Source organism: Cygnus olor, chromosome 20 (assembly GCF_009769625.2).
Source record: "Cygnus olor isolate bCygOlo1 chromosome 20, bCygOlo1.pri.v2, whole genome shotgun sequence".
NCBI lineage: Eukaryota > Metazoa > Chordata > Aves > Anseriformes > Anatidae > Cygnus > Cygnus olor.
Window position 1 is genome coordinate 11337629 of NC_049188.1, and position 25200 is coordinate 11362828.

General features: G+C 47.5%; 1 protein-coding gene across 2 annotated transcripts in view; it reads right to left on the minus strand.

The window, feature by feature from the left end:
* The window catches only part of MNT (MAX network transcriptional repressor), an 84915-nt gene that overhangs the window by 39641 nt on the left and 20074 nt on the right, over window positions 1–25200 (minus strand). For both annotated transcript variants that reach the window (XM_040532113.1, XM_040532112.1), the window contains one exon: window positions 22813–22964. In XM_040532113.1, coding sequence (XP_040388047.1) covers window positions 22813–22954 — 142 coding nt within the window. In that variant the 5' untranslated portion in view covers window positions 22955–22964. The remainder of the gene's footprint in view (window positions 1–22812; window positions 22965–25200) is intronic.

A 25200-nucleotide genomic window follows, 5' to 3' on the forward strand; every position in this document is an offset into this window, starting at 1 on the left:
GGGCGGGCGGCGGGCCGGACCCCGGGGCGGGGGGGGGGGCGGCGGGGCGGAGCGGGGCCGGGCCGCGCGGCGGGCGATCCGCGCCGGGCTTTGCGGGCCGCCCTCCCCCCGCAGTGCGCCGGCGGCACGCGGCGAGCTGTCAGCGCGGCGGCGGCCAATGGGCGCGCAGCACAACACGGCGTGCTGCACCGCCACATGGGCGCCCCGCGCCGCCGCCGCCCGCCTTAAAGGGGCCGCGCCGCGCCCCGCCCGCGCCGGCCCGGCCCCACCGCGGCGGGAGCGGGGCCGGGGAGCGGCGGGCGCCCGGGGGCAGGCGCGCGGCGGGGCCCGGACGCGGCCGCTCCGTGCCCGCCGCGGGGGAAGCGCCTCGGGCCCGGCCCCGCGCTCCCGGCCCCGCCTGCGGCCCCCGGGGAGCTGCCGCCCGCCGCTCGGCCGCCGCGCTCAGCGCCGTGCCCGCGGGCCCCGGGCGGGCTCCGGGCGGCTCCTCCCGGGCTCCTCCCCGGCCCCCCGCTGTCACCCAGGGGCGTCCCGGCACCGCCGGGCGGGACCCGCGGGCCGTGCCCCTGTGCCCGCCCGGGGCGGCTGCCGGGGGCGTCCCCGGGGCCGCTCAGCCGCCGGGGCCTCAGAGCTCCGGCTCCTTCTGCGGGCCGCTGCCCGCGACGCCCGCGGCACACGGAGGGGGCTGGGACTGCGCGCCCGGCCCTGGCCACCGGCCGCGCTCCCCCGGCGGGGCCGGGCCGTGCCGCTCGGCAGCGGCCCCGTGTCGCCGCAGCACCGCACCGCGGCCAGCGCGCGGCTCTCCCGGGGAGCTCAGCGACGCTGCGCTGGGAACCCTGAGCGGACGCTTCCGCGGCGCCCCGCTCGGTGCCCTGGCCGCACCCGGACGTATTTTGGACGTGCCGGCACGCGCCGCACCCAAACCCCGCGGCGGCTGGCCCGAGCGGGGCGCCGCGGGGCGAGCGGCACCCGGCAGCCCCGGGCTGAAGGCCGCCGGGGCGGGGCGGGGCGGGGCGGGGCGGCTGCCGTCGCTCTGTCGGTGCGGGCCGCCAGGCTTCTGGCACCCCAAAAAGCTGGGCGTCCAGGCAAGGTAACGGAAGGAAAAAACAGAAGCAAGCTGACTTGGGCTGTCTGAGAGGGCCGGGAGGAAAGCCGCAGCCGAGGCAAACGTCGTTGCAGCCGAAGCTGGCGGTGAGGGGCGGTTCGCAGACCGGCTCCGTGTGTGTTACAAGCACAGGAGCCCACAGATTCTTTCTTTAACCGCTGCTCTCTTTTCTCTCATACCACACACAATCCTACAAACCACCCAGGTCTACAGAACGTCCTTCTCGAGGGCCCCAGCTTTAAGAAGAATTGCTCCTCTGCTATCCGACTGGATTTACAAAAAATGCCTCTAACAGCAGCGCTCGTGCCGTACCCGCCTGCAGCTTTGCAGGCAGCTGCCCAGGCACCACCTGCAGCTCCTGCAAGTGTTACAAACTTTTCAGCAGGTCACAAACAAACCAAAACAAAAAACAACAACCAACATCAGAAAAAAACCCACCCACAATGTCAGAGAAGCTCGCTGAAAACGCAGCAGCCAATGGTCTAAAGGAGACAGACGTTAAAAAAAACAGCTCTTGCAAGAAACATTTTCAGATCCTTTTGCACAGTTGGGAGGGGAGCTGTGCTAACTGTTCTCGGAGACAGAACTTTCCTTCTGGCTGTCTAGTAACATCTTGTGCAACACATTAATCTCCACGGAGAGTTGTTTGTTCTGAAACCTTGAGCTCAGCGGGCTCTCGACTGCTAAACTGGCTCCTGACTTTGGCAGCTGAAAGTATAAATCAGTGCCATTAAACATTCATATCAGAGTGACGTTTCCTGATTAAATTCATTTATTGGAGCTTTTGGAACCACCCGATGCAGCAGCTTGGGAGCACGGCCAAACTCCATCAGCTGTGTATTCATCTACCTCTGGAGGAGCGCGCTGAGGAAGGGTTTCACTGAGTCGTTTGACCCTGTTACCAGGGACAGCAACAAAGCAGCACACTCAGATCATTTGGATTGACTTTGTGAACACTCAGGGAGAGTTTTTAAAACCTTGCGTATGTGCTAAAAGTACAAAGAGGTCCAACTTCTACCCCGTTACGCCCCATGCTTGTAAGGAGAAGACACGGGCTGCGTGTGCAGTAGTACATGGAGCCCAGTCAGAGTTCCAGGGCTGAGGACTCCCAGAATGATAGCGGTTAGCTGTGAAGTCAGAGTCGTCCTTCCCCACAGGCTGCACGGCCTCACGGCCGCTGGTCCGGGTTACTCTGCTCCTCCTTATCGGGCTGCTCCTGGAGACAACGCGCGGGCAGGAAATACTTGCAGGCTGCCGGAGCCTTCCCAGAGAGAGCCACCGAGGCTCTTGCTGCGCAACCTGCGGCACTGCTTCTCCAGGGCCTCCGTGCGGCTCTGCCGGCCTTCGGGAGCTACAGCCGCCCACCACGCCGTCCGACGGGGACAGAAGTACTCCTCAGTCCCCATCCACAGTTCTGATATTTTCAGTCAAATCCTTTGACTCTCGCTTTTTCTCATCTTCAAAGCTCAGCTGTAATTTACAAAATGAGAGTTTCAAGCTCTCTTCAGGAGCTCCCTTTACAGTATATGTGGTTTGAGAACGCTGGGAATTCTTATTTGTTTAGTATTTTCTATTTAGGCAGTCCTTTCGAAAATATCGGATGGTATTCAGGTGGTACGGATATTAACATTCGGTAATCCAGCAGAAGTAAGTTTAAAATCAATGGAGTTGAGCACGAATGAAAACTCTTCCCATATTCTTTATTCCCATGTCCTTTATTTTGAGGGTTATTGATGGCATTATATCATCTGAATGGCTTTTGATTCATTTAGATATATTTATGATCGTGATATACGTACATTGACAATCCAGGGAGAACAAGCAGTGGTTACAGGTCCCACTGCCTTTCCTTATGTCCACTCTTCCCCAGGATGACCCTGTCTTACAGTGCCACCTATACACAAAACGCCACGAGATCTCCTCATGTCCCAAACACCGTACACCATACTGGGGATATGCCAGACGTTTAAAGAACAACAACTTCAGCTGTGCAGCTCTGGAGGAACAACTGCTACACGGCTGAAGACTTGACCGTCTCCTTCTTCCTGTTACTCTGCTTATTTCCTTTCTGCCTGTACAGCAAACAGCTTCTCCCTGCACGAAACCATCCTCCAAATTTCGGCACCACGTGACCTTTGGTGCATTCAGCTTGCTCGCAGTGCTCACCACCAAGACTTCCCCCAGCTCAGAAGTTACTCACTTCATTTCCTGGCGGGAGGCGCCTGGAGCAGGAGGCGGCGCGAGGCTGCGAGAGCAGCTGCGGGGTGTTTGCGCTGCTGGCACGAGGAGGCTGCTGGCGGCATCCGACCGCCCTGGGGATGGGGAGAACGCGCTGCCCGCACGCTGCGGCTGAGGAGCGGCCCGGTCCCCGAATCTCTGTGCCTGGTGCTCCCGTCCCGACCCTCGCCGCCCCTCTGCAGCCTGGAACATCCCACCGAGTCCCTGCGATCACAGAGCGGCGACTGCTCCGCGGGCTTCACACGGCGATTTCGTGGGTTTTGTCTCATCGGGAAGAAGCTTTATGGAACTTCCCATCCTAGCTGTGCCTTCTGGCAGAAATAATAATGCCTGAGTGGGAGCTTTTTTACTGCCACGATGAAGTCGTATCCCAGCCAAAATGAGTTTTCTTTAATTTGAAATATGGTTGGCTTTAGAGCATTTGGGTAATGTAAGATCGTTAAATGTCTTTTTAAACCCTAGCTAAATTACTTTCTAAAGTTAAATAATCCTCACTACTCACGCTATTTCTAAACTTCTGCAAGAAGTTATGAGCAACTCAGATAATGGACCTTATGCCACTTCAGCTAAAAGCTCACGTTCTCAGGTTCTCCGTCGTCTACCACTCGTCTCCCTCATTTTGACACTATTTGTTCTCACACGCTTGTCCGTTATTTAGCTCTGCAGCCCAGGTCTTGCCAAAACCTCTGCTAAATGGGGAGTGACCCTGAGCACCGGTGGCAGCGCCAGGACTCAGCTCTGCTTTCTGTGCTCCAGACCCTGAACCCTCATCACCTGCCCAGCTCGGGACCTGCGGCTCTGCTCAGTGCTCGTGAATCTGCTGCGCTCTGCTCCTCCCCTGCGCTGAAAGAACAGCCTCTCACTTCGGGCCTCTGAATAATCCTTCTGGAGTCAGTACTGCTGGAAGTTTTGTTGTCTGCTTAAATACTTTGTTGCTCAGGGCCCAAATTATCACTGAACATAAATGATTACATAAGTCTTTTTTCTCCTTTTTTCAGGATTCACGCTGGATCAGAAACTACACCAACCGCACTCACATGAAAGTTGGAGTTTATCTCAGTATTCTCATTCTGAAATTTGTGTTAAATAGAAAAAACCCACAAGGGTGAAAATGATCAGTGCTCTTTCCTGGCGGAAGCATTCTGACATTCTGTGCAATCCTTTTATTTGTGGTTTTAATGATGAATAAATTCTTACTGTAACTATTTAACCTTGAGGAGCGGCTAGGCAGAGCTGAGGGGATGAGTGTGTCTCGCACAGGTCTGTGGGTCTGGCTGGAAACCTCCCCGCTGCTGTGTGCAGACACGGTCTGTCCGTCCCCGACATGCCACCCTCGGGCAGCGCGGGGAAGTGCCGGCACCGGCTTCGCAGCATCTCGGAAACCCTCCAGGTTTCTCCAGGCTTTACCCAGTCATCTCCATCGTGTGTCCGGTAACTCTGGCAAGGCATAAGGACAGCTTATATTATGCTACGACACGCCTTCCAAAAAATCTCTAGCTGTGAGCTGGAAATATCACAAGCAGAAGTCAGCGTGTCTGCAGGTAACTCGTCCCCGTGGTTAATTACCTGCTCCAACAAAGAGCTGTGCTTCGCTTTCCCTTTGAAGATGACTGAGTTCAGCTTCCAGCCGCTTGGTCTTGCTACAGCGATCTCTGCTGGCTCAGGGGACTGATCAGTACCTCGTGTTCCTCCCCCAGAAACTTCCAATATTTTGCAATGCAATCATCTTGCAGTCTTCTGGGAAACCAAACGGACTGACTCGTTGACTGTAAAATGTATTAATATGAAACCTCCAGAGGCATTAAAGGTAGGGTGTTTTTTTTTTTGTTTTTGTTTTTTTTTTCACTCTCTCCATTTTTAAACCACTCTTGTGGACACCAAAGCTCTAAAAGCTCTATACAACATATTAATGTCAATCACATCAATAGCATATACATTAGCCAAATCTCTCTTATTGCTACACCAGCCTTACATACACCCAGGCAGCCATTTGTATGGCTTGCTGCAGCACCCCAGGGACATCATCCCCACAAGCTCCCTTCCTGGCTACTTTCTCCTTAACACCACCCAAGCCCAGTAAGAAATGGGGATGCAAGAGTCTGGGCGAGTGAATCTCATCTGCCCGGTGATGGAGAGGGGTGTGTAAGCGTAAATAGGTCCTGATTTGCTGAGCGAGGTGCCAGCACCCAGACAGCGAGTGCCACTCGTTTGGAGAGGATGCGCAGTGTTTTTCACAGCTCACGTGGCCGAGCCCTGCGTTGCGCCCTGAGCCGCAGAGCCCTCACTGCCGCCTCCGTCGCGCAGCCGCCGCGCTGGGCAGTGATCTCCAAGTGTGGGTGTTGGTAACGCTGGGGGTAAGCAGGCGCGGCTGAGGCAGGATGCGAGGAGCCACAAGCAGCCATCTATTTCCAGCGCCGAACAATCACTGTCAATAACCCCACCGCAAATGTCAGCCTCTGACACGGTGTCAATATCGCATTGTGTGAGGATAATGCACCGTCTTGGTAAAGGCCAGCGTAAAGACCAGTTTCCTAGCCAGCATTGTGTGATTAGAATCACGGGGTTTTTCATACATAGGGTCAGTCATTTGATGGATGGAAGCCGGTGCATTTAGGTGAGATCATTACGGCGTTGCTGAATGGCGGCGTTTGGAGTTGTTCAGAGCAGCGCTTCTCAGGCAGCAGGCTGGCCTCTCCGGGGAGGCTGTGACCTCTGAGAGATGCAGGAACTGGTCTGGAGAAAATGGGAAGAAAAATATTTGCTGCTCCCTGCAAGTTCATTTGCTGAGGACTCAGCAAAAGAACACTTAATAGATGCTTCTCGTTTTTGATGATTTAACCAAAGCTGACCCAGCACGAGAGCACAGTCAACACATCCTGGCCCGCTTTGCTGCAGCCAATAAAGAGGAAGAGTATTAAAAATATAATGAAGTTGTTACAGAAATTACATACCCAGCATCAACATCTGTACATGACTTAAACCCATACAGGAGTGTATTAAGCTCTTCAGAGACAAAGTCTCTGCACAATGATAGTGCGAACAGTCAGATAATTTATGCATCAAGAGGCTATTTTACATATAAATGTATTCCGTAATACACAGGTATGAAAATTAAAGTTTCTGAAGAGCTCAAACCAATCCAATTTGATAAAAGTTCTGAAAAAGGATTTTATTTAGATTTATGATCAACATCTGCACGGTTCTTAAAAAGACAGTCTTCCGTTTCTGTCTGTATGTGCTCATGCTTGTACTGAACATTTGTATACCATAATATATGGCCATGTTAAAATGGGATGGTAGCAAAAGCAGATTTTAAGGAACAACAGCTCTAAAAATCATCCTTTGTGCTTGTGGTAGGATTACATTATTAGACGCTACAAAATGAAACCTCAGTAACATAAAATAATGTTAGAAAATACCCCCCTTTTCAAAAACAGACACTAAAAAGCAAGAGAATTCAAAGTTCGCCTGTATCTTAAAACAGTCATTGTCCAGAGCTGTTCTGAAGAGGGCCGAAGCAATCGCACTGCCACGATCCAGTTTAGCAGGTGATGTACCCATTAATTATTCAGCATTCTAAAATCTAAAAATCGATGCTTTATGCTGTGTAATCCAGCTTAATGTGACAACCAAAAAGCCAATTTATGAGCAATTCTAGGTTAGGTTTCCCCACAAAGCCTCAAGAACTGAAATTACAAGACAGAGCATGAGAAACGAGCCCTTGCCTCTCCTACACCAGACGCCTGTACCATTTTCTAGGATACACGCTGGGTCGACAGCATGCACCGTGCTGCTCGGTGCTGGCTCCACCTGAACCCTCCTCCCCCTCGCAGTACAATTAATAAGGAGCTCTGCATAAAATGCTGACGTGAGTCTTTTTAAATGTCCGTACTCCCTGAAGTAGTAATTCTGTTACCGCTCAAGTCCTCGCATACCTCGCTGTTGTTTCTAAGTTTTCGTGGCATGAATCACAGAAAGGGAGAAGCAATAGACAGCGCCGGCAAACTCCGACCTGCACAGATTACTGACAGTGGCATTGCTGCAATCAACCTACATAGTAGCTGTACATAAACAAACAGACAATAATAGATAGTAAATTCATCTGCATTCCCTCCAGGACCGAGCATACGATCAGGGCTTAAATAATTAATGCTCTGGGCTTATGATGTACCTTTCACCCCGGGATCTCAAAGCACTTTGCAGAGTGTGGGGAAAGATTTTTATTTTGCTGGAGAAAATAGGGTAGAGGAAGATTAACTGATTGGCCAAGGTCATGCTGCGTTAACATTTCCTTTCTGCTTACCATTTAACTGGATAGCTGCTATGACCTTGTAAAGCTAAAAGAAGGCTGCATTTAAAGCTAACAATGTAAAGATAATCTCCCTTAAAGTGTGCCATATGGTTGTGATTAGGCAAAGGAAAAAGCTTCAGAATGGCTGGTCATGCGAGTGTTTACAGTGTTCTCTGGGGTACAATAGCTGAAATTTTCAGCAGAGCCTAGAGAAATAGATGCAAAACTCCCCCACTATTTCAAGAAAAAATGGTTACTCAGCATCCCCGGGACCTGCTGAGAACATCAAGCCTGTGTATCTACGGACGCTTCCCAATCAGAAGAAATGCAGTGCTATGGCGAGATCGCGGAAGGTCCTTTCCCATGGCAGATTTGATCCAGGACACTCGAGATGTCACCGCAAAGCCTTAAGACAAATATTTCGGCATCGGACACGTATTTTATCATTGCTACACCTGTGCCCTTCTCCTTCAGGGCGCTCCCCACCACCTCCTGCTGCCACAACCCCGGAGCACGGTGTTGAGGCGGGCGGGAGGGCTCGGGACCACGGCCGTCGGCCATGCTCCTGCTGGCGTGAGCGAGGGCGCCCACGGTGCACGTGCTGCCCGCCTCTGGGTGCAGGCAGCAGCGGGCGCCTCCCCGAGCAGGGCCTGGTGGCTGCAGCCCGCACACGTTGGCCTCGAGGGGAGCGCTGCCCGCCAGCACAGCCTCGCCTCCAGCCCGCGTTTGGCTGGGCCGCCACCCTCCCGCGGGGCAGACAAACCGAACTGCTTCCCAGTGGGTTTTCAAGGGGAGGAGGATGCTGTAGCATTTAACTGTCTTTTGTCGTCGCCCTAAACTGATTCTGCAAAGCTGCGCCAGCCGCAAGCACCGCTCGGACGGGCTCCGAGCAATGGGCTACAGAAACGGAGCCACTTGACTTGGCAGGGAAATAAAACAATCCCTTCTCGCTGCGCAGCTCCCCCAGCAATGAGTCAGTAGGCCGGACGGAACAGAAAACACGAGTTGCCATAGAAACTCTCGTGCCTTCCACCAGGAGGAGAAAAAAATGTAGGCCAATATTTCTGCTTGGCTGGCTCCTGTTCTCGGTCTGCTACTCGGCCCGCCTGGATCCCAGGGCTGCGTTAACAACCCGGATTTGGTTTGCCCCCCACTGAGAAGCGCCCGTGCCCCCACCGCCTTGGAAAGCTGCTGCTCTGCGTGTGCACAGGTGTGTGTGCAGGCACACAACACGCGCAGACACTCACAGACACATACACAGACACACACACAGACACACACACACACACGCTGGCCGAGGCCGTGCCAAGGGGCCGTTGCGGCGTTGCTGTGAAGCAGGAGCCCGGCTGCCCGCGGCGGGCTCAGCTGCTGGAGCGCCGGGAGCGCGGCACCGCTGGCAGCAGCAAGCGGCACCTCCGTCGTGGTCACACCGCGGGCATGGCAGGGGACAAGCAGAGGGTGACGAACGGAAGGTTCCCATGGGGTTGCTGCGGCCGCCTCTCATCTAAACCAACACCTCTCCTCCCCGCTGCAGTTCTGCACCCCCGCCGCGGGCACCAAGACCCTCCCGGGCAGTCCTGGTGCGGCAGGAGAGCAGCGGCAGCAGCAGGGGTCCCGCTCCCCTCCTCCTCCTGAGCAGTGATGTGACTGCTGGGTTTAATATCATTTTCAAACCCCTCCAGGTAAAGACAGCTTAATGCAATTACCCACTGATTGCAAGTGAAGGAATATCCCTAAAAACCAACTCCTACAACACATTTACTTCAAGAGAATCTTGAAGGAAAAGTTTTCTTTTTGCTCTGAAATTATGAGTGAAATAAGACCAAAGAACTAATGGAACTGCTTTACTCTTTGAGCAATTGCAGTCTGCAGCAGCACAGAGCCCTCCTGCCGCACTGAGAGCTGTGTGAAGTGATGCTGGCATGGGCTCAACCCTTGGTGAGGGCATAAACGAAAGCAACACTCCTATAACAGCGCTGGCGTTACCGCCTCGGAAAGAATCCACTGGTTCCCACTTCCAAACGTATTTCGCTCGTGCCCTGTAACTGATCCAGTCTGAGTACTCGTCCCACTATAAAAACGGTAACAGTGATTTTGAAATGTAAACCACAAGTCAAGTGCAAACATTGCCACTGGAGCGGCAACTGGTAGCTCCACATACACCGAATTCCCCGGTCTGAAGACACGACGAGCACGGCTCATTGCGCCCGATGTTGCTCTGCTGCCCAGCGCCAGCAGCTGAGCTGTGCCACGCGCCGTGTCCCCAGTGCCCACCTCGCCGGGCGCTCCGAGCACCGCAGGCACCGCACGCCCCTGCCCGGAGCGCAGCACCTGGCCTTCACCACTGCTGAAACAGTCTTCTTATCCTGCTCTGCTTTGCTCACCCTGCCACCCTTCGGTCTGTTGCTTATTTTTTTCTATTTCAACTGCTTGCTTTCTGTAGCAAGATTTGCCTATTTCAGCGGTACCTTGCTTCTTCATACTTACTGTAGTACAAGCAGTTACTGGTCACTGCTTTTTTCATGTATCTGCAGTGGGAGCAGAAGAGTCAGTAAAATTTATAGGTACCATTCACTGTATAGGTTTAACAAAAGTAGAACAAAATTCAAGACAAACTTTGCAATGTTTTCACAGGGGAAGGAAGAGTCTAATTCTGTGTCTGCCGCTCTGCCTGATTCAGTATGTGGGACACTTCCCTCTGGGAAGGAAGATAATGTAGAGTTAAAAACTAGAAGTCCTACATTTACTACAAGATGTAGTACAGAGTACATTAAAGCTCTATGATAGTTTATGGAGGAATGTTCTTCAAAAGTGTACAATTACAATACTGAAGAACACATTTCTTCCAGTTTCTATCATAATGTTAAACTATTTTCAAATTATGGGAAGTTTGAGAAAGTAAATGCAATATGAACCAAAGCACGACGCAACACAGGCAGCCCCACAAGAGCTTTTTCCCCAGGCTGGACCTTTGCCAGGCAGCCCTTTTAGTGCCCAAGCTCTGGAGCAGCAGGACACGCACGTCGAAGCGATGCCACTACCCCGTGTTCTCTAGTGACGACGCTGCTTCAGCCCCCTGACAGATGAAGCAGCTCGCAGGCTGCTCCCCACTCCATGCCAGAGCTCGGTCCAACCACAGCTGCCTTCCCGTCCGGCAGCCGCTGCTGACGAGGTGCTGTGAATCTGATGGATTCTTTTGAGCCAAGAAGGTCAAAATTTTGCAAATGTAAAACCTAATCCTGCAAACAGCCATGCACATCGATTTGCTGTCCTAGTTTGTCTCAAGGGGCAACTCACGAGTGACTTCAGTCACTTAATGAACCTAGGCTGAAATCATACTGACATCTCAATCATAAACATGGAGTTTGCCATTTGCAAAGTGTCATTAAATCTTTAAAAATATAAAATTCCACAGAATTACTACTGAAAAAGTCCTTAGTTCAAAGCAAAACCAAATATTTCTGTTCGCAGTTCTAAAAACTATGGGCGGATATGATCCCCTTGACACCGTAACCTACAGCTGAGCAAGGTGCCTACACTTAGTGCACAGGACTGTGATCCTCAGGTCAGCAGCAGTGCTAAAGCTGAGCCCATGCTTACTCGCTAAGCTGAAGTAGATCTTGATCACTTTATTGCTTCCCAGCTTCATCCAAGAAAAATAAGAAAAGCACTGAAGTTTGCTTTGCAGAGCTGAAGGTAGGAAGTGAGAGCTCACTCCATCTCAAGATCTCTGCTAAAGAGATCACATCTCACCAGAATAATCTATGAAGTCCAAAGACGCAAGTTCAGCAAGAAGATTCAAGTCATTGTAACAGCATATCTAGAAAGTAACACTATTCAAGCATACTCATTAGGTTTGTGTTTACAGGGGAAAAAAAAAAAGAACCATGGAGGGAATTCTCTGTACGAGGATAGGTAACAGGCAACCAACTTCTCAACATGCCAATTTTAAATGTTTTTTGTTTTTTTTTTTAACTGAAATTCCAGGAGTTATCTCATATAGAGTGTTTTCTGTGTTACAAGGAAGAGAGATAATTGGTGAGTGATCAAAGATTTCTGCCTGGTAATTTACAGTCAGTTTGGGGCAGGATTCCTGTGGAGGGGAAAACCAGCTAACAGTAGGAAGCTAAATGATAAAAAACTCCTATGGAGGTGGTTCTCCATTCATCCACATCTCCCATAAAAATGCAGCAAGATGTATAGACCTGCTTTCCTGTGAAGGGCGTCAGAAACGCGGCTCCTTTGCGATGCTGCAGTGAACCTGCTTTCTGTCGGAAGAATCCTGATTCACAAAGGAGTATATCGCAGCTGTGAATCCTCCTGGATGGCTCGAGGCCCAGCGCCCCGCGGGGACTCGGAGCCGGACGGGACCGTGCGTCCCCCGCAGGGCCACGAGCGCGCCTCTCGCTGGGACGCGCTCCGGGGAGGCGCCTTAGATCCAGCAGACGGCCGTTTCTCACATGGCCATTTCTGCAACGGCAGAGAGATTAACCCGGGTGGGAGACTGACCTGAAGGGCTCTCACCAGAAGGACCAAGCGAGCGCTGCCGACGGGAGGGAAAGGCAGAGCACGGCGGGACGGGGCTGCCCGCGGGCCAGCTGCCAAAGCACCCTCGCTGTGCACGAGGAGCGGCGCTGGACCCGTGGCCCCACGTTCACCTTCCTGGGTCAGGGCGAGGAGCAACTTCTGCCTTCATTGAGCAGTATGGCCTGGGTCATTAAAGCGCTGCCAAAGCTGGGCTATAATTACCGGTGTGGTTGGCACGCCGTTCAGACTAGCGGAACAAAGGCATTCTACAAGAAGCGACCGCTGCTCGCCGGCCTGGTGTCCCAGCACCAAGGGGACGCCTGCAGGTGGCCGAAGGCCCGGCGGTGCTGGGCAGCGGCCGCACTTAAGGCAGCGTTGGCCGAGGAGTCGACAGCCTGCGCTGCATGGACCAGCCAGGCAACAGAAGCGCTGCCGTAAAAGACTTATCCAAGGTCAGACAGAGACCTGACCAGGCCCGAAACCTGCTTTTTCCCCGAACCGCACACTGCCTTACCCGCAAGGCTGTGCTTTCTGCCTTCCTCCACGCCCTGCTGAAAGCAGGTGTGTCTGTGTGGGTGCACCTACCGTGCTGCCTTACCCGTCAGTGCTCTGGGCACCACAATGTCTTCATGATATCAAGAATTAAAAGGAAATGTTTTATAATAATGGAAGGCATGTTGTGCTAGTGATTTCAAATGTTTTTAATAAACCTAGATCATTTTTTTTCTCCCACTTTCTCCGGATTTGAAAGCTCAATTAATTTTGTGCTACAGCTCTGTCTATCATTTCAACCACATGTGGCAGAGCAAGAATTCACGTGAGACAATAGTTAATTTTTGGTATCTTCTGCTGCCTAATGACAGGTGTGCTGTCCTAAATAATTAGCTTTCCAAAAGGGATCCCCTTAACCCTTCTCTAAAACTGGTTAGTGATCTCGGTTTTACTTCATTAAGCTCCTGACAGCTCAATGTACTCACATCTGTTACTGTTTGGTAGTTCGATTCCAAGAACACAAATCGCTTCAAGAATTGGCAACGAATTCATTCAGGCTCGTGATGCAGATCAAAATCCATCTGTTTACTAATCAAAAGCCATATTTTAACCGTGTGGAGTCAGTGATATCGTAACTTCAGACTTTCTCTCTGCCCTAAACGTGATAGATAGGTAGTACTCTTCATTTAAGCTATATTAATTTGAATTAGATATTTAAAATGCAAGTACTCTGCTAGTCAGGCAGTTGTATACTGGAGTTAATCCATCTGTTTGCACTGGGCTGCGTCTTCAGGCATTTTTTACCTACAGGCTTAACCTGGAAGCTCGTACCTTCTTTTTTATATATTTATTTTTAATTCCAGGTAAGACCTTGGCCTGTATCATCCCACCTTCTTATCATTTAACTGCAACAATGAACTCAGCTCTGCGCTCTCTGCAGATGGCTCCTCTTTCTGCATGCTTGCGACATAAACAAAACCTTCAGATTCCAGATACATGGCATGCTTTGTTTTCACCAGCACTGCATACTTCATTTGTTTAGGAAGCTGGAAGCTGTACAATGAGTAAGGCAGGAACAGAAAATGTTCCCGAAGGACTGAACTACATCTCTAGCAGCCATTCTGTTCACCAGTGTGATGTGTTTTTTTTCTCCAAGTAAAATTTCAGGCCTTGCATTTTAACAGATGTACTCCCATTGTAAGAAAAACAGCAAAACATTTAATAAATTAAATAGCTGTAGAATACCGAATTGGGTGGTGCGATCCAGCGTGGCATTCAGTTTCTATTGCATCAATCACTGAAAATATGATACTAAATTATATCGAGATGGAAATAATGTGATGAATCAAACAATAGCTTACGTTTCCAATTACTTATCCCCGCAATGTAAAACATATTGCCTTCCCCAACAAAATTTACAGCTAAGGTCTATGAATGTTCACCTTAGCTCAGGTGATGCCAGAGGAATTAACAGAACTGCAGCTTCGTAGAACACCAGGCAGCCCATGCATGCTGGGCTTCTGCCTAGAGAAGGCTACAGGCTTGGAGACTTCTGTCTGTGCAGCTGTGGAATTCAAGGGGAAGCCTATGAAAAAACGAATGATAATTTGCTGAGTACAGGGCAGCATGCTATCTTCAAGAATTCCCTCAAATGATTGATGAAAACACAGTCCTTTTAGTTTTGACATTAGAACATACACAACATATTCTAATCAGACACTTGGCAACTGAAAAAATCATGCAAAATGCAACAATGCTTTCTACTTCTTCCTGCAAATGAAGGTCAATAAAATCTGCAGAAACCAGATAGGAGGTATACACTCAAATTATCAAGCACGTTTGCAAACTGTCTCTTTCGGTTTCTTTCCAAAAACTCGGGCACAGTTCATGCTAAATCTGGGCAAACACTGCAAGAACCAGTCCAGGGGAAATGAGGAAGAATCTCAAGTTTCAAGATGTTTGGCTTAGCCTGGGAGGGCTGAAGAGAAACAACATGGATTATGATGGGTAGGACCTGGGTAGAAAATACTTCATTTGGATCTGAAATGGGGAGGATTTGTTGCACAGGCACCCCGACATCAGATGTCAGTGGACACCACAGACAGTTTTACAGAATCACAGAATTGTAGGGGTTGGAAGGGACCTCAAGAGATCATCGGGTCCAACCTGAAGGGTTGGTTCACAATAACTCCATAAACTGCCAAAAAAAGAAATAGCCGTTTGCACTGCAGAGGACTCACTGCTGCTGACAGCGGGGTGGGTAAAGCACTAATTTTACATCGCCACAGCATCAACTGTGAAACAGGCAGTGGCTGCATCTTGGCAAAGGAGCAGCTGCATCAGATCTGCTTCAGATTCAGAGCATCTGAAAAAAAGTCCTGGTGAGACGGGCAACTGCATGCACACGGGCAAGGCAGATGACAGCTCGTGTGAGAAATACAGGCCCACAGAGCACTTGCTAAAGGCTGAGGACTGCAAGGGGTGTGAGCCCCGCGCTCTGTGCAGGTCTGATGGGAAAGGAGAGGATGCAGATGAACTGCTGAAGACTTCATTTTCTTTAGGACGAGAGATGGGCACAAGTACAGTGCAGGACAGTGACTTTTTGGCTCTTCGTCTTCTCAGAAATAATAGAAGAACAGACCACCAAAACTGACACGGCACAACAGAAGACAGACAGAAGAACAAATGGAAAAATAGTAAGTGAGACTAAAAGTACATTGCTGACTTGCTACAGCTGCTCTGTGGAGCCAGGCAGGTTTATACACCAATGCAGACGAGGAGATCCTTAGATTTATTTTCCAAAATGCAAATCTGAAAGAAGGAATTACATTGCGTGACGTGACAAATGAGCGCGTGGCTGGATGCGTCAGCTTGTAGCTGCACAAGGTGTTTTGGTTTTAAAAGGGCGGGTGAGATTGTAAAATTATGCCGTATCATTTGCTGTGTCCTTAACTGTGATCCCTACGGCACTGTCAACGGATAGCAAATGTAGGCTTGTCAGAGGCTATTACAGGATAATCACCTCTCCAAATGTGAATATCTGCAGGCATTAGGGAGCATAATTCCCCACGGAATTTATTCGTCTATGAGGCTGCATCCTCGCAGCAGCCTAGCTACCACAGGAGGTAAAAGCTACACAAGCGGTCCTCTGGAAAGAAGCCTTAGGGAGAGGGAAGGGAAAGGAAGCAGTCCTAGACTAAAAGGAAACTAGGTACAGTAGAAGGTCAGAAGACACTGACAAAATCTTAGCTGATTTTTGGAGACACAAGAAAAACAAAATAAGATCTGTGTTAATTTTTCTGCAGGTTTTTGTTTGTCACGTCTGCTATGTGGACTGCTAGTATTTCGATTTGCTAGTGTTCTCCTTTACTAGTATTTCAAAGAAAACAGCGAGGTAGAGGCTGCACAGTTTTGAAATATTATGAGTGTATCTAATACCTATTATTAAAGATTTAGAAGGCAGGGACTAACAACAGTGCCTAAGCAAACAGACTGTGCAGTTCTCACTGCCAAAAGCAGTACCAGGCACTTGGTTTGCATCTGGAGCGTACGACAAGGGGCCCAGAGCCAGCCAGACAATGTTTCTGTGCAGATTCAGCAAGCCAAGAACATGTGGGACATGAGGTCTAGACTGCATACAGCAGTTTAGAGAGCATCTGCTGGGAGAGAAACTAATCCAGGATTATAACATATTGTTCAAACTGCACACGCTTTGAGAGCAACAGGACACACTTGTAGCAGGTGTTTTCCCGATGAAATTTCCTTTACACACTTCCTAGTTGAAAATGCTCAATAGAAACAAGTGTGTGTGATGGACGATGAAAGAGAGCACCGGAACTTCAGAAATGAAGTACAATGGTGGTTTGATTCATCTGAAAATACTCACATTTTTCAAGTGGTATTTCTTCATTTCTGTGCAGAATGAATACACGCGGAACTGCTAAGCAGATTTAACCAAAGACTTAATTGATTCAAAATCAAGTTTGCTGATTTTGTATTTGCTGTTGTATTCTAGTTGCAAAGTAACAGTTTCTCACTGACCTCACATACAAGCAGCTCCTATGCTCCAGCTGGGAACACTTACTCTGGAATAGCTGTTCCTGCAGAAATTCATCCTTACACCCACCAAAAGCACAACCTATAAGCTCTTATGATGTATGTTAGGTGACCAGAAGTATTCTGCACGATAGTAATCTTATGCCAATGGTTCTGTAGGGATTATTAGTTAAATTCACAGCATTCAAGTAGATCTAATGCCTACTAGAAAAATTTAGTCCTGAAGAGGGCAGTAAGAATTAGACTTGTCCACAGATGTCCACCACAAATGAAATTATTCATGATTATTAATACAAAAAAAGTCACATAAGACAGCTGGTACCAGACACTGGGTCATCAGTGCTCTTTTATAACAAAATATGAAATACTGAAAATAATAATTTGAACAAATATGCTACATGATTGAGGCAAACTACACTTTCCAGAGTTTGCTAGCCACCACCACATAATTGTTAACCTCTTGTACATAGCATAAATATTATAATGTATATTAGGTTGAATTGTGTTGTATTGACTGATCCTATGTTCGAATCAACCCCTATTCTTTCTGAGAGATAATTTACAAACTGATGACTAACACTAAGCAGCTGCAAGCCAATGTCACAGACACTTTAATGTGGATTACAATAAATTTTGCAGTTAAGAGACAAAAAGTTATAAAAAATATAGTTAAAAAATCAACAGTTCAATAATTGCCTAAAGTATGGGTACAATGTCTGAAAATTCTGACTGCTGTATGGTCAAAACCAGGTGGAGATATTTGTCAATATAGATCATGAACCTATAAACTGTGGTGATGGATGGAGCTCCTCTGAAGTCAGCACAGCGCTATGTAGCTGCAATGAATTGCAGCACCAAGGCTGTCAGTGAATTCTTGACTCTATGAAAAATCCACAAAGTTCTGACACTAATTATAGGTTTCACCCATTATTTCCCTTGATATATGGTAAGTCTGCAAGATCCTAGTTTATTCATACCTGAAAAGAAAGGCCTAAGGGATTTTACACGATGGTTAACCTATGACCACTACATTAAGGCTTCAAAACAAATGTAACTCATTTGCTCGGAGATGACAGATTAATAAATTGTTCCACCTCATTATCCCTGTAATACCTGACGGCGTGGCTTAGAGGGAGCCTAGCAAACGACACAGGCCAAAGGTCAGCACTCCTTTTTCAAAACCAAGATTATAAACCTTAATACAACTATAAATGATTCAGTGAATTTATAAAAGGACAGTAGGAATACTAGTTTGGGTTCAAACAATACTCATCAGGGGAACGGCAAATCAGGAGGTAACGCATGGCGCTAGGCGTAAGAAATGGGAGCTGGAATTGGTGCAGCTGTACTCGACACTTCGACCGGCCAAGGTGGGTGCTGCCAGCCACCGCGTGCCAAGGCAGCTCCATGACCTGCGCCCCTCGGCAGCAGATCGCGTGCTGGTGCTACCAGTAACCAGGAGAGGGTATCGCCTCCTGATCCCTTCGTGGGTTGGAACATCAGTATAAAATAACAGAGAGAACGGACAGCAGATCAGACACAGTCCTGCAGCTCCAAAGCCGTGAATCAGGATGACGACTCTCTTGAGTTAAGCTTTGAAATAACACCTCATTTTTAGCGGTTACGCTTTCGCGTTTTGTAATGTCCCTACAAATCTTTGAGCCTGTAGGGTCATATTTGCAAGCTTTTATCAACAACTGCAAAAACAAAAAGGATATTTAAACTAACAAAACTCTTGCCTGCAGGAGTTAAGGAAAAAGCAGATATCATGAAAGCTGTGATGAAATTATGAGACCTGGAAGCCAGGAAATACAACTTAAAATATGAAAAGATGAGGCTAGCTACAAACACGCTGAGGTTTACATATTGATTAGTCTTGGAAGAGACACTCGCAAAAACAGAAGGGAATAGGGAAAAAGGTTGTGGCTCAAAAGAATTATTCTTTATGGTAACAGTCATGCATTTTCTATGCAGGCATGTGTAAACTTTAACGGATAATGTGTAGAATAAAGCAGGGCAGGGAAAACTACATAAGTAAGCAAAATGCTATTTTTTGGAATTACTTCTATATATGTGGAAATAGGTGAAGATTGGCTAAACTGTAGAGTGGACAATTTTGAAATGATTGTAAAGACAGCTGAGTGCAACAATTTGAATAGCACGCAGGCAGACCACAAGCAGAACACAGACTGTCATGCCAGTATTATGCATGGAACTAAAAAAAAGCTTTTTGTTTCCAGATTCACAAATGAAAATCATCCAAACTATCAGGTCAAGAACCTCCGGTGTGCCAGGCCTGAGAAGTAGCATGAAATAACCTTAAACCAGCCAGAAGCAGTGAGTGAGGAATTCCCCTTGTGAAGGGAAACTGTACTGGGGCCTGATGGTAGAGGTCTAGGATGCTCTGGTGGGTATAAAGAGAAGGGGAGAAGAGAGAGTTCATTTACATCCAAAAATAAAATAAAATACTGCAAAGCCACTGCCAGGATATAAATCAAAGCTGTTCCTCTTCAGGTTTAATGCAGACAGACATCCGTAAACTCAGGGCCAAGAAGCTGAGACAGCTTTTAAATGACCTTGCTCTCCTGCAAAGTCCAAAGGAGCTCAGATACAGAGAACCTGCTCTTTGCTTTTAGGCTTCTTTGCGGGTTGGCTAACGTTGCGAGAGTGACTGCAACAACCCATTACCAGGTCATACTCTATTTTGCTGCTAGGAAATACATGAGGTAGATAAATAAAGTTACTGGAAATAAAGATGCCATGAAGAAATAAACATGTTATATTCTGCTTGGCAGTAAATAACGCTTGTTATCAAAACACCTGGCAATTTTAAATTTTGTTAGTTGTATCTTTCTCGAATAAAATACTGAATATTTTAAGCAGAAGGAACTGCTCTGGAGAAAGAACTGTAGTAGAAAAGGAACACGATAACGATCAACCTCAGTCATGCTAGAGATTAATTCATGATGCCACTTGCACTGAAAAATTACTTGTATTTCACCTCCCTTTTTCCAAAGGTCTTCTTCCTCTGAAAAGGAATGTTACTTTTGCTGTTCAATTACACTTAACCATTCAGTCAGATTGAGCTATATATAAACGTATGGACTCTTGTTTCAGATTCCCTTACTCAGCTTTTACTTCATGAAGAGAAGAGCTGTGTTCCAAGGTCACAACGGATTAATCTTGACCTGTGAACCTTGAAAGTGTAAAGTGTTAATCTAAATGTATTACTCTACAGAGTAAAGTGAAATGTACTCTGTATCCATGACAAATAATGAACTGAATTTTTCTGACTTTACTCCTTGGTTGTTAATTAAGCACTTAACTACAAGATCTGTTAACTCTTCAGTGCTCTTTGGATAAATTATGTGTCTATAAATAGAACGGAAATGTTTGGCCCTTTGAGCAGGTGTGATGGAGGCATCTCCTCCTCAGGTATTTTGCAAGATATTTTTTGCTGAGCCTTGAGGATGCTCACGGTAGAACTGCCATGGGCATGCTTTAGCCTTGTGAAGAGTATAGCATTTACAAATATACATGTTTAAGGCTCCCAATACTGTTCTGGCAATATTTTTATGCTACTGGTACTATGAAAAAAATATTTATATTTCTGGTTATATTTTTTAGAAATTAAGGCACAAGACAGAGAGGCAAGTGAAATAGAGTTTAGATTTTTTTTTTCTAAATGGGTACTATCATCATGAATTCATATGTACAGCAAATAAAGTAAAAAAAAAAAAAAAAAAAAGCATGACTTACATCACCAGGCACCCTTCAGTTAACCAGAAGACATTTAAGTCAAAACAGATTTACCAGGTGCTTCTTGTAACCGTAACCAACGCAAACATTTACGGTCGTGACAATGCAATTAGTTGTGCTAAACAGACGCTGTGAAATCATTTTCAGAATACATTAGGACAGTCCTACATGGGTGTTTTCAGCAAGTAGGTACCTTATTTCCTGCAGATCTGAGGCCCGACACCAGTGGAAATGTAATAAATCTATTTTTATCTCTCATCATTCATTCTGAAGCACTGACAGGCACATTAGGCACTCCTGTCTAAAATTAGTTCTGTTCGTGCTGGAAGCAACCATTTATTCTATCACACAATTTGCACGCTTAATATGGGAAGGCTTCTTCTGGGAGACGTTGCACTGGTGTGCGAGGTTTCTCTGCAATACCCCGACTAGTTCCTGGAACGTTCTCCTGCTATTATAACCAGCATCCTAGAGCCTTGTGAGTGGTACATCGTTAAAGCTCCTGTTAACTTGCAGATCGCCGTGGGAATCAGAGTGGCAAACCAGCTCTCAGGTAACTAAGCAGTAAGATAAAAGGACAGTTGGTTTAGGAAGCGCCAAGCTTTGACCCCACGACTGCATTTTGAAAGCAGAAGGGTGCCACAGTCATCACAAACGAGCCACAGATTCTTCACCAGCAGCACAGCCCCTGCAGTGGCTGGCCAGCCAGCTCCGCAGTGAGCACATACTCCGGCCAGACGCCTTGCGAGCACAGAGGAGCCCTGGCCCTGCCTGTGACACGGCACTACCAGGTCTGCACCTCATGTTTGCAGTTCCCAATTTAAGGCCGTGGAGGACCCCGGGGGCACGCCGCCACCTCCCACGCCGCGAGCCAGCACCGCGGTGCGCTGGGGTACGCACCAAGCTCCCCTCCGGCTGGCACGGCGCACGCCGACCTTCCCTCCCGCGGAGGTGGTCACCCTCCCTGCACACCCCAAACACCCAGTGCCGTCACTGCAACAGGAGCAGGCAATGAGCAGCTGTGGTGTAATTAATTCCATGATCAAATTAACTGACTCTTAATAAATAGGTATAGTAAAATGAGCCATAAGTTAAGAGATGAATGATTTCCAGTCTCAGTTGCTGACTTCACCAGAACTAGGCTGATCAAACCCAACAAGCATTTGACACAAACCTCCCTCCATTCAGCCTGGAGAAGAGAAGGATCCGGGGAGACCTCACTGCAGCCTTTCAATACTTAAAGGAGGCTTATAAAAAGGATGGAGGGGGACTCTTCACTCAGGTAGATAATGACAGGACAAGGGGGAACAGTCTTAAACTAAAAGAAGATAGGTTTAGATCAGACATTAGGAAGAAATTCTTCACTCAGAGGGTGGTGAGGCATTGGAATAGGTTGCCCAGAGAAGCTGTGGATGCCCCATCCCTGGAGGTGTTCAATGCCAGGTTGGATGGGTCTTTGAGCATCCTGGTCTAGTGGAAGGTGTCCCCGCCCATGGCAGGGGGGTTGGAGTTAGATGATCTTTAAGGTCCCTTCCAACCCAAGCCATTCTATGATTCCATTTTCTGCTCTTAAGACTTAGCCTCTGTTACAAATATCTGTCTAGCAACAGAGGGCTCCACCAGCACCCAAAGTGTCCTTAGTGAGACTCATTTGGAAAAATAAAATAAGATTTTAAACGAGGTGTCAATTTGTGTCGAAAGCTGTCCATCACCATAGGAGAATATGAAGCAATTCTTCTTCTAGACACTGTGTGATTTCACTGCCATCATTCTGGAAGAACAAGTGCAAAGTTGGCAAGTTTGTGCCGGTCACAAAAGTCTACAATAGTTAGCATATTATATACATTTGCTACAAATTCCACCTGATCTAAACCAACATAACGTCATCATTTTTGGATCTTCCATTTGATATGACTGTTACTATTCCTGTGGTTGGGTTGATCAACCACTGGATGTCACTATTAGTCTAAATATATAAACCCAAATAGCATTTGTTTGGCATTAGAAAATTTTTAAGGACAGGGTGAATCTGAGCACAATAAATAACAATAATATTTAAAGATGCTGAAAGCATTTGCTGAAGTCTCTCGTTTGTTTCAACTATATGGTATAAGAATGCCTGATTTAATATTCTTTTTTTCATTTTTTGGTGATTCCTGTAAAAATCTGACTGCAACTCACATGTTCTCAATTTCACTGCTCTCCTGACAGCAACTTCGTGTCCTGTGCCATGTGCTAATTTCTGTGGAGAACCAGCATCAGAATCCAGCATCCTGCAAAATGTTCCTCCATTAGCACCAGCTACGTTGCTGGCTTTTCCTAGGGATAAAAAGTACCTTCTTCATACCTCTGGCATAGCTCGCTGTCTCCCTCTCATGGACAGTGCAGAAAACAGATGCCTTCAAGTCTTCAACCCCAAATTTGATTCTGACTGATGAAAATGTGTCCAAAGTCACAGCTACACAAAATGTGCCAAATTCAGGAGCCATCCAGATACACCTGTGAATTAGGAGGGAGAAAAGGAATCTTTTATTCTGCTTCTTCTAATATCTTCAAGTACCAAATTAGAGGAAACTAAACTAAACTAATGTTCTTCTTTGTAGGGTTAAAAACCAGATGATGTGGTTCTCCAGAGGGTGAGAAAAGTTGCACAGGCAAAGTAGAATGAGACAGAATAAGTATAAAATCATTGAACAAGGTGCAAGGCAATGGAGAATCCGAGCCAAGGAGCATAAGAAAGAAATGAAAATGGAAAATACAGAAAATAATAATAATAATAACCCAACTCTACCTGTTACATTATATGAATCTTACTTTCATAAAACTTCATTTTAGCAAGGTCCTAACTATACTGCAAGGAGAGCCAGCTTCAGGCAGTACAAAGCAGAGACCTGAAATGGCAGCCCTGAATCCCTTCCCGCACACTGACAGGGTAGCTGTCTTGGGGCAAAAACTGACTGGAATTCATTTTGCCTAGGGTGGAAATCTGCTATAAGGAAATACTGAAACATTAAGTATGGATGTTCAGGACCAAAACAAAACAAAACAAAATTTCTCTTGAATGTCCCACTAAAGGCAATAAAACACCTGGTGACAAAATCCCATATTAAAAAAATCTAGACAAAGCTTTTCAACATATAAATTTAAAATTGTTTTTGGAAATGAAGATAAACATTAGAAAACAACTTTGAAGTTGAAAACACCGGTCTGATTCTCACTAGCCATTAAAACTAAAAAACATGGAAAAAAATTGTGGGAACTGCTTTTAAGTCAGTGGTACACAACTAGAATAAATAAGATGAAGATCAGGTCCCTTTCCTGACAGTCTGTACTTCTGTGCAATTATTTCCTACTGTAAAAGTAATAGCGTGAGTTGCCAACACTTTTTCAACCTAAAATACAAAACCATGTAATTATCCAAGTGACTTATATGAAACCATTTCATCAGAAGCTCTTTATCTCAGAGAACAAGATCCTCTGAGAGCAGCTCTCATAAAAGGGACTCCAGGCCAGGGCAGGAGACCACTGCAAGGTCACCTTTCAGACTTCATTGTGGTGATGTACTGGGCTTACACCTGCCACAGCCGGTGTGCTGCCCTTCAATTTGCTCTGCTGTGAACGGCCTGATTGCAGCTCCGTGCTCCTCAGGCTCCAGGAAAGACTGAGCATCAAACGGATCTCGCAGCAGCTCAGAGCAGATCGATTACGTCTCTGCTTAGCCAGATGTGCACAGCACAGTCCTGATGCCCAAGTGAGCTGAGTTTGGCTGCACTTTATGGTCACTGAGGCGGAACAAGAGGAGGTCTCATAATACCAACACATCATCAAAGAGGAGAAGAAAAGGTATTTGAAACAATTTTCTTAAAAAGGATGACCAATTTGTTTTACAATTCTTTTGAAATAATTATTTAATATAATTAGATTGCTCTGAACCAATGCTGTAATTTTAACACATGTATAATCACTGCAAATGACATTAAGAGCTTGTCTACAGGCAAATTGCATTGCTCTAATCATAATGGGATAGTTGAAGCTGAGCAAATCCCCAGGTCCAGGTATGGTTGACAGAAAGGAAGGGAAGTTACATCAGAAAGCCTAAAACATATTGGGTTTACCCTGACATAGCTATTTCATATCTAACCAAAACAACTGGACTCGTGCAGAAGCAAGGTATACACAGCCCAGACCACAAAACTGCCATTGAAGCAGTGCTGAAATTTTGCTACATTTAAGCTTGAAAGAGAATCTGAGCAAGCGCTGTCCACGTTGCCATTTAACGGTGCCTTCCTGCAGGTTGCACAGGGACTGGGGAACGGGAGACTGGAACATGCGGAGGCTTTGCAGCGCTAGGACCACCGCCCTCCTGCAGCCGGGGCGCCGAAGGGTGCCTGTGCCGAGCACAAGGCAGCTGGCCTGCAGGGCCCTGCAGGAGCTTCCCCAGCACAAAGCGGCGCTTGCGCAGCTCATGGCAACACAAAGGCTTCGCGTGACAATTAGATGCCTGCCCTTTAGCTAAACCTGCAGCAAAGGGTGCACGTGAACTGGTCAAGAAAAAGAGAAATTACAGGACACAAGCATTTCTTGGAATCAAAATCCCGCGGTTAGCCCCGGATTACCACGTTGTGGGAATTTGAACTTGCTTCACCCCATCGCCACTCGCTGATGCTTAAGTCACGCAGGGGACTCGCAGGCATGGCGGAAGCTGTGTGAGCCCCAGTACCAGCAGGTGTGTTGG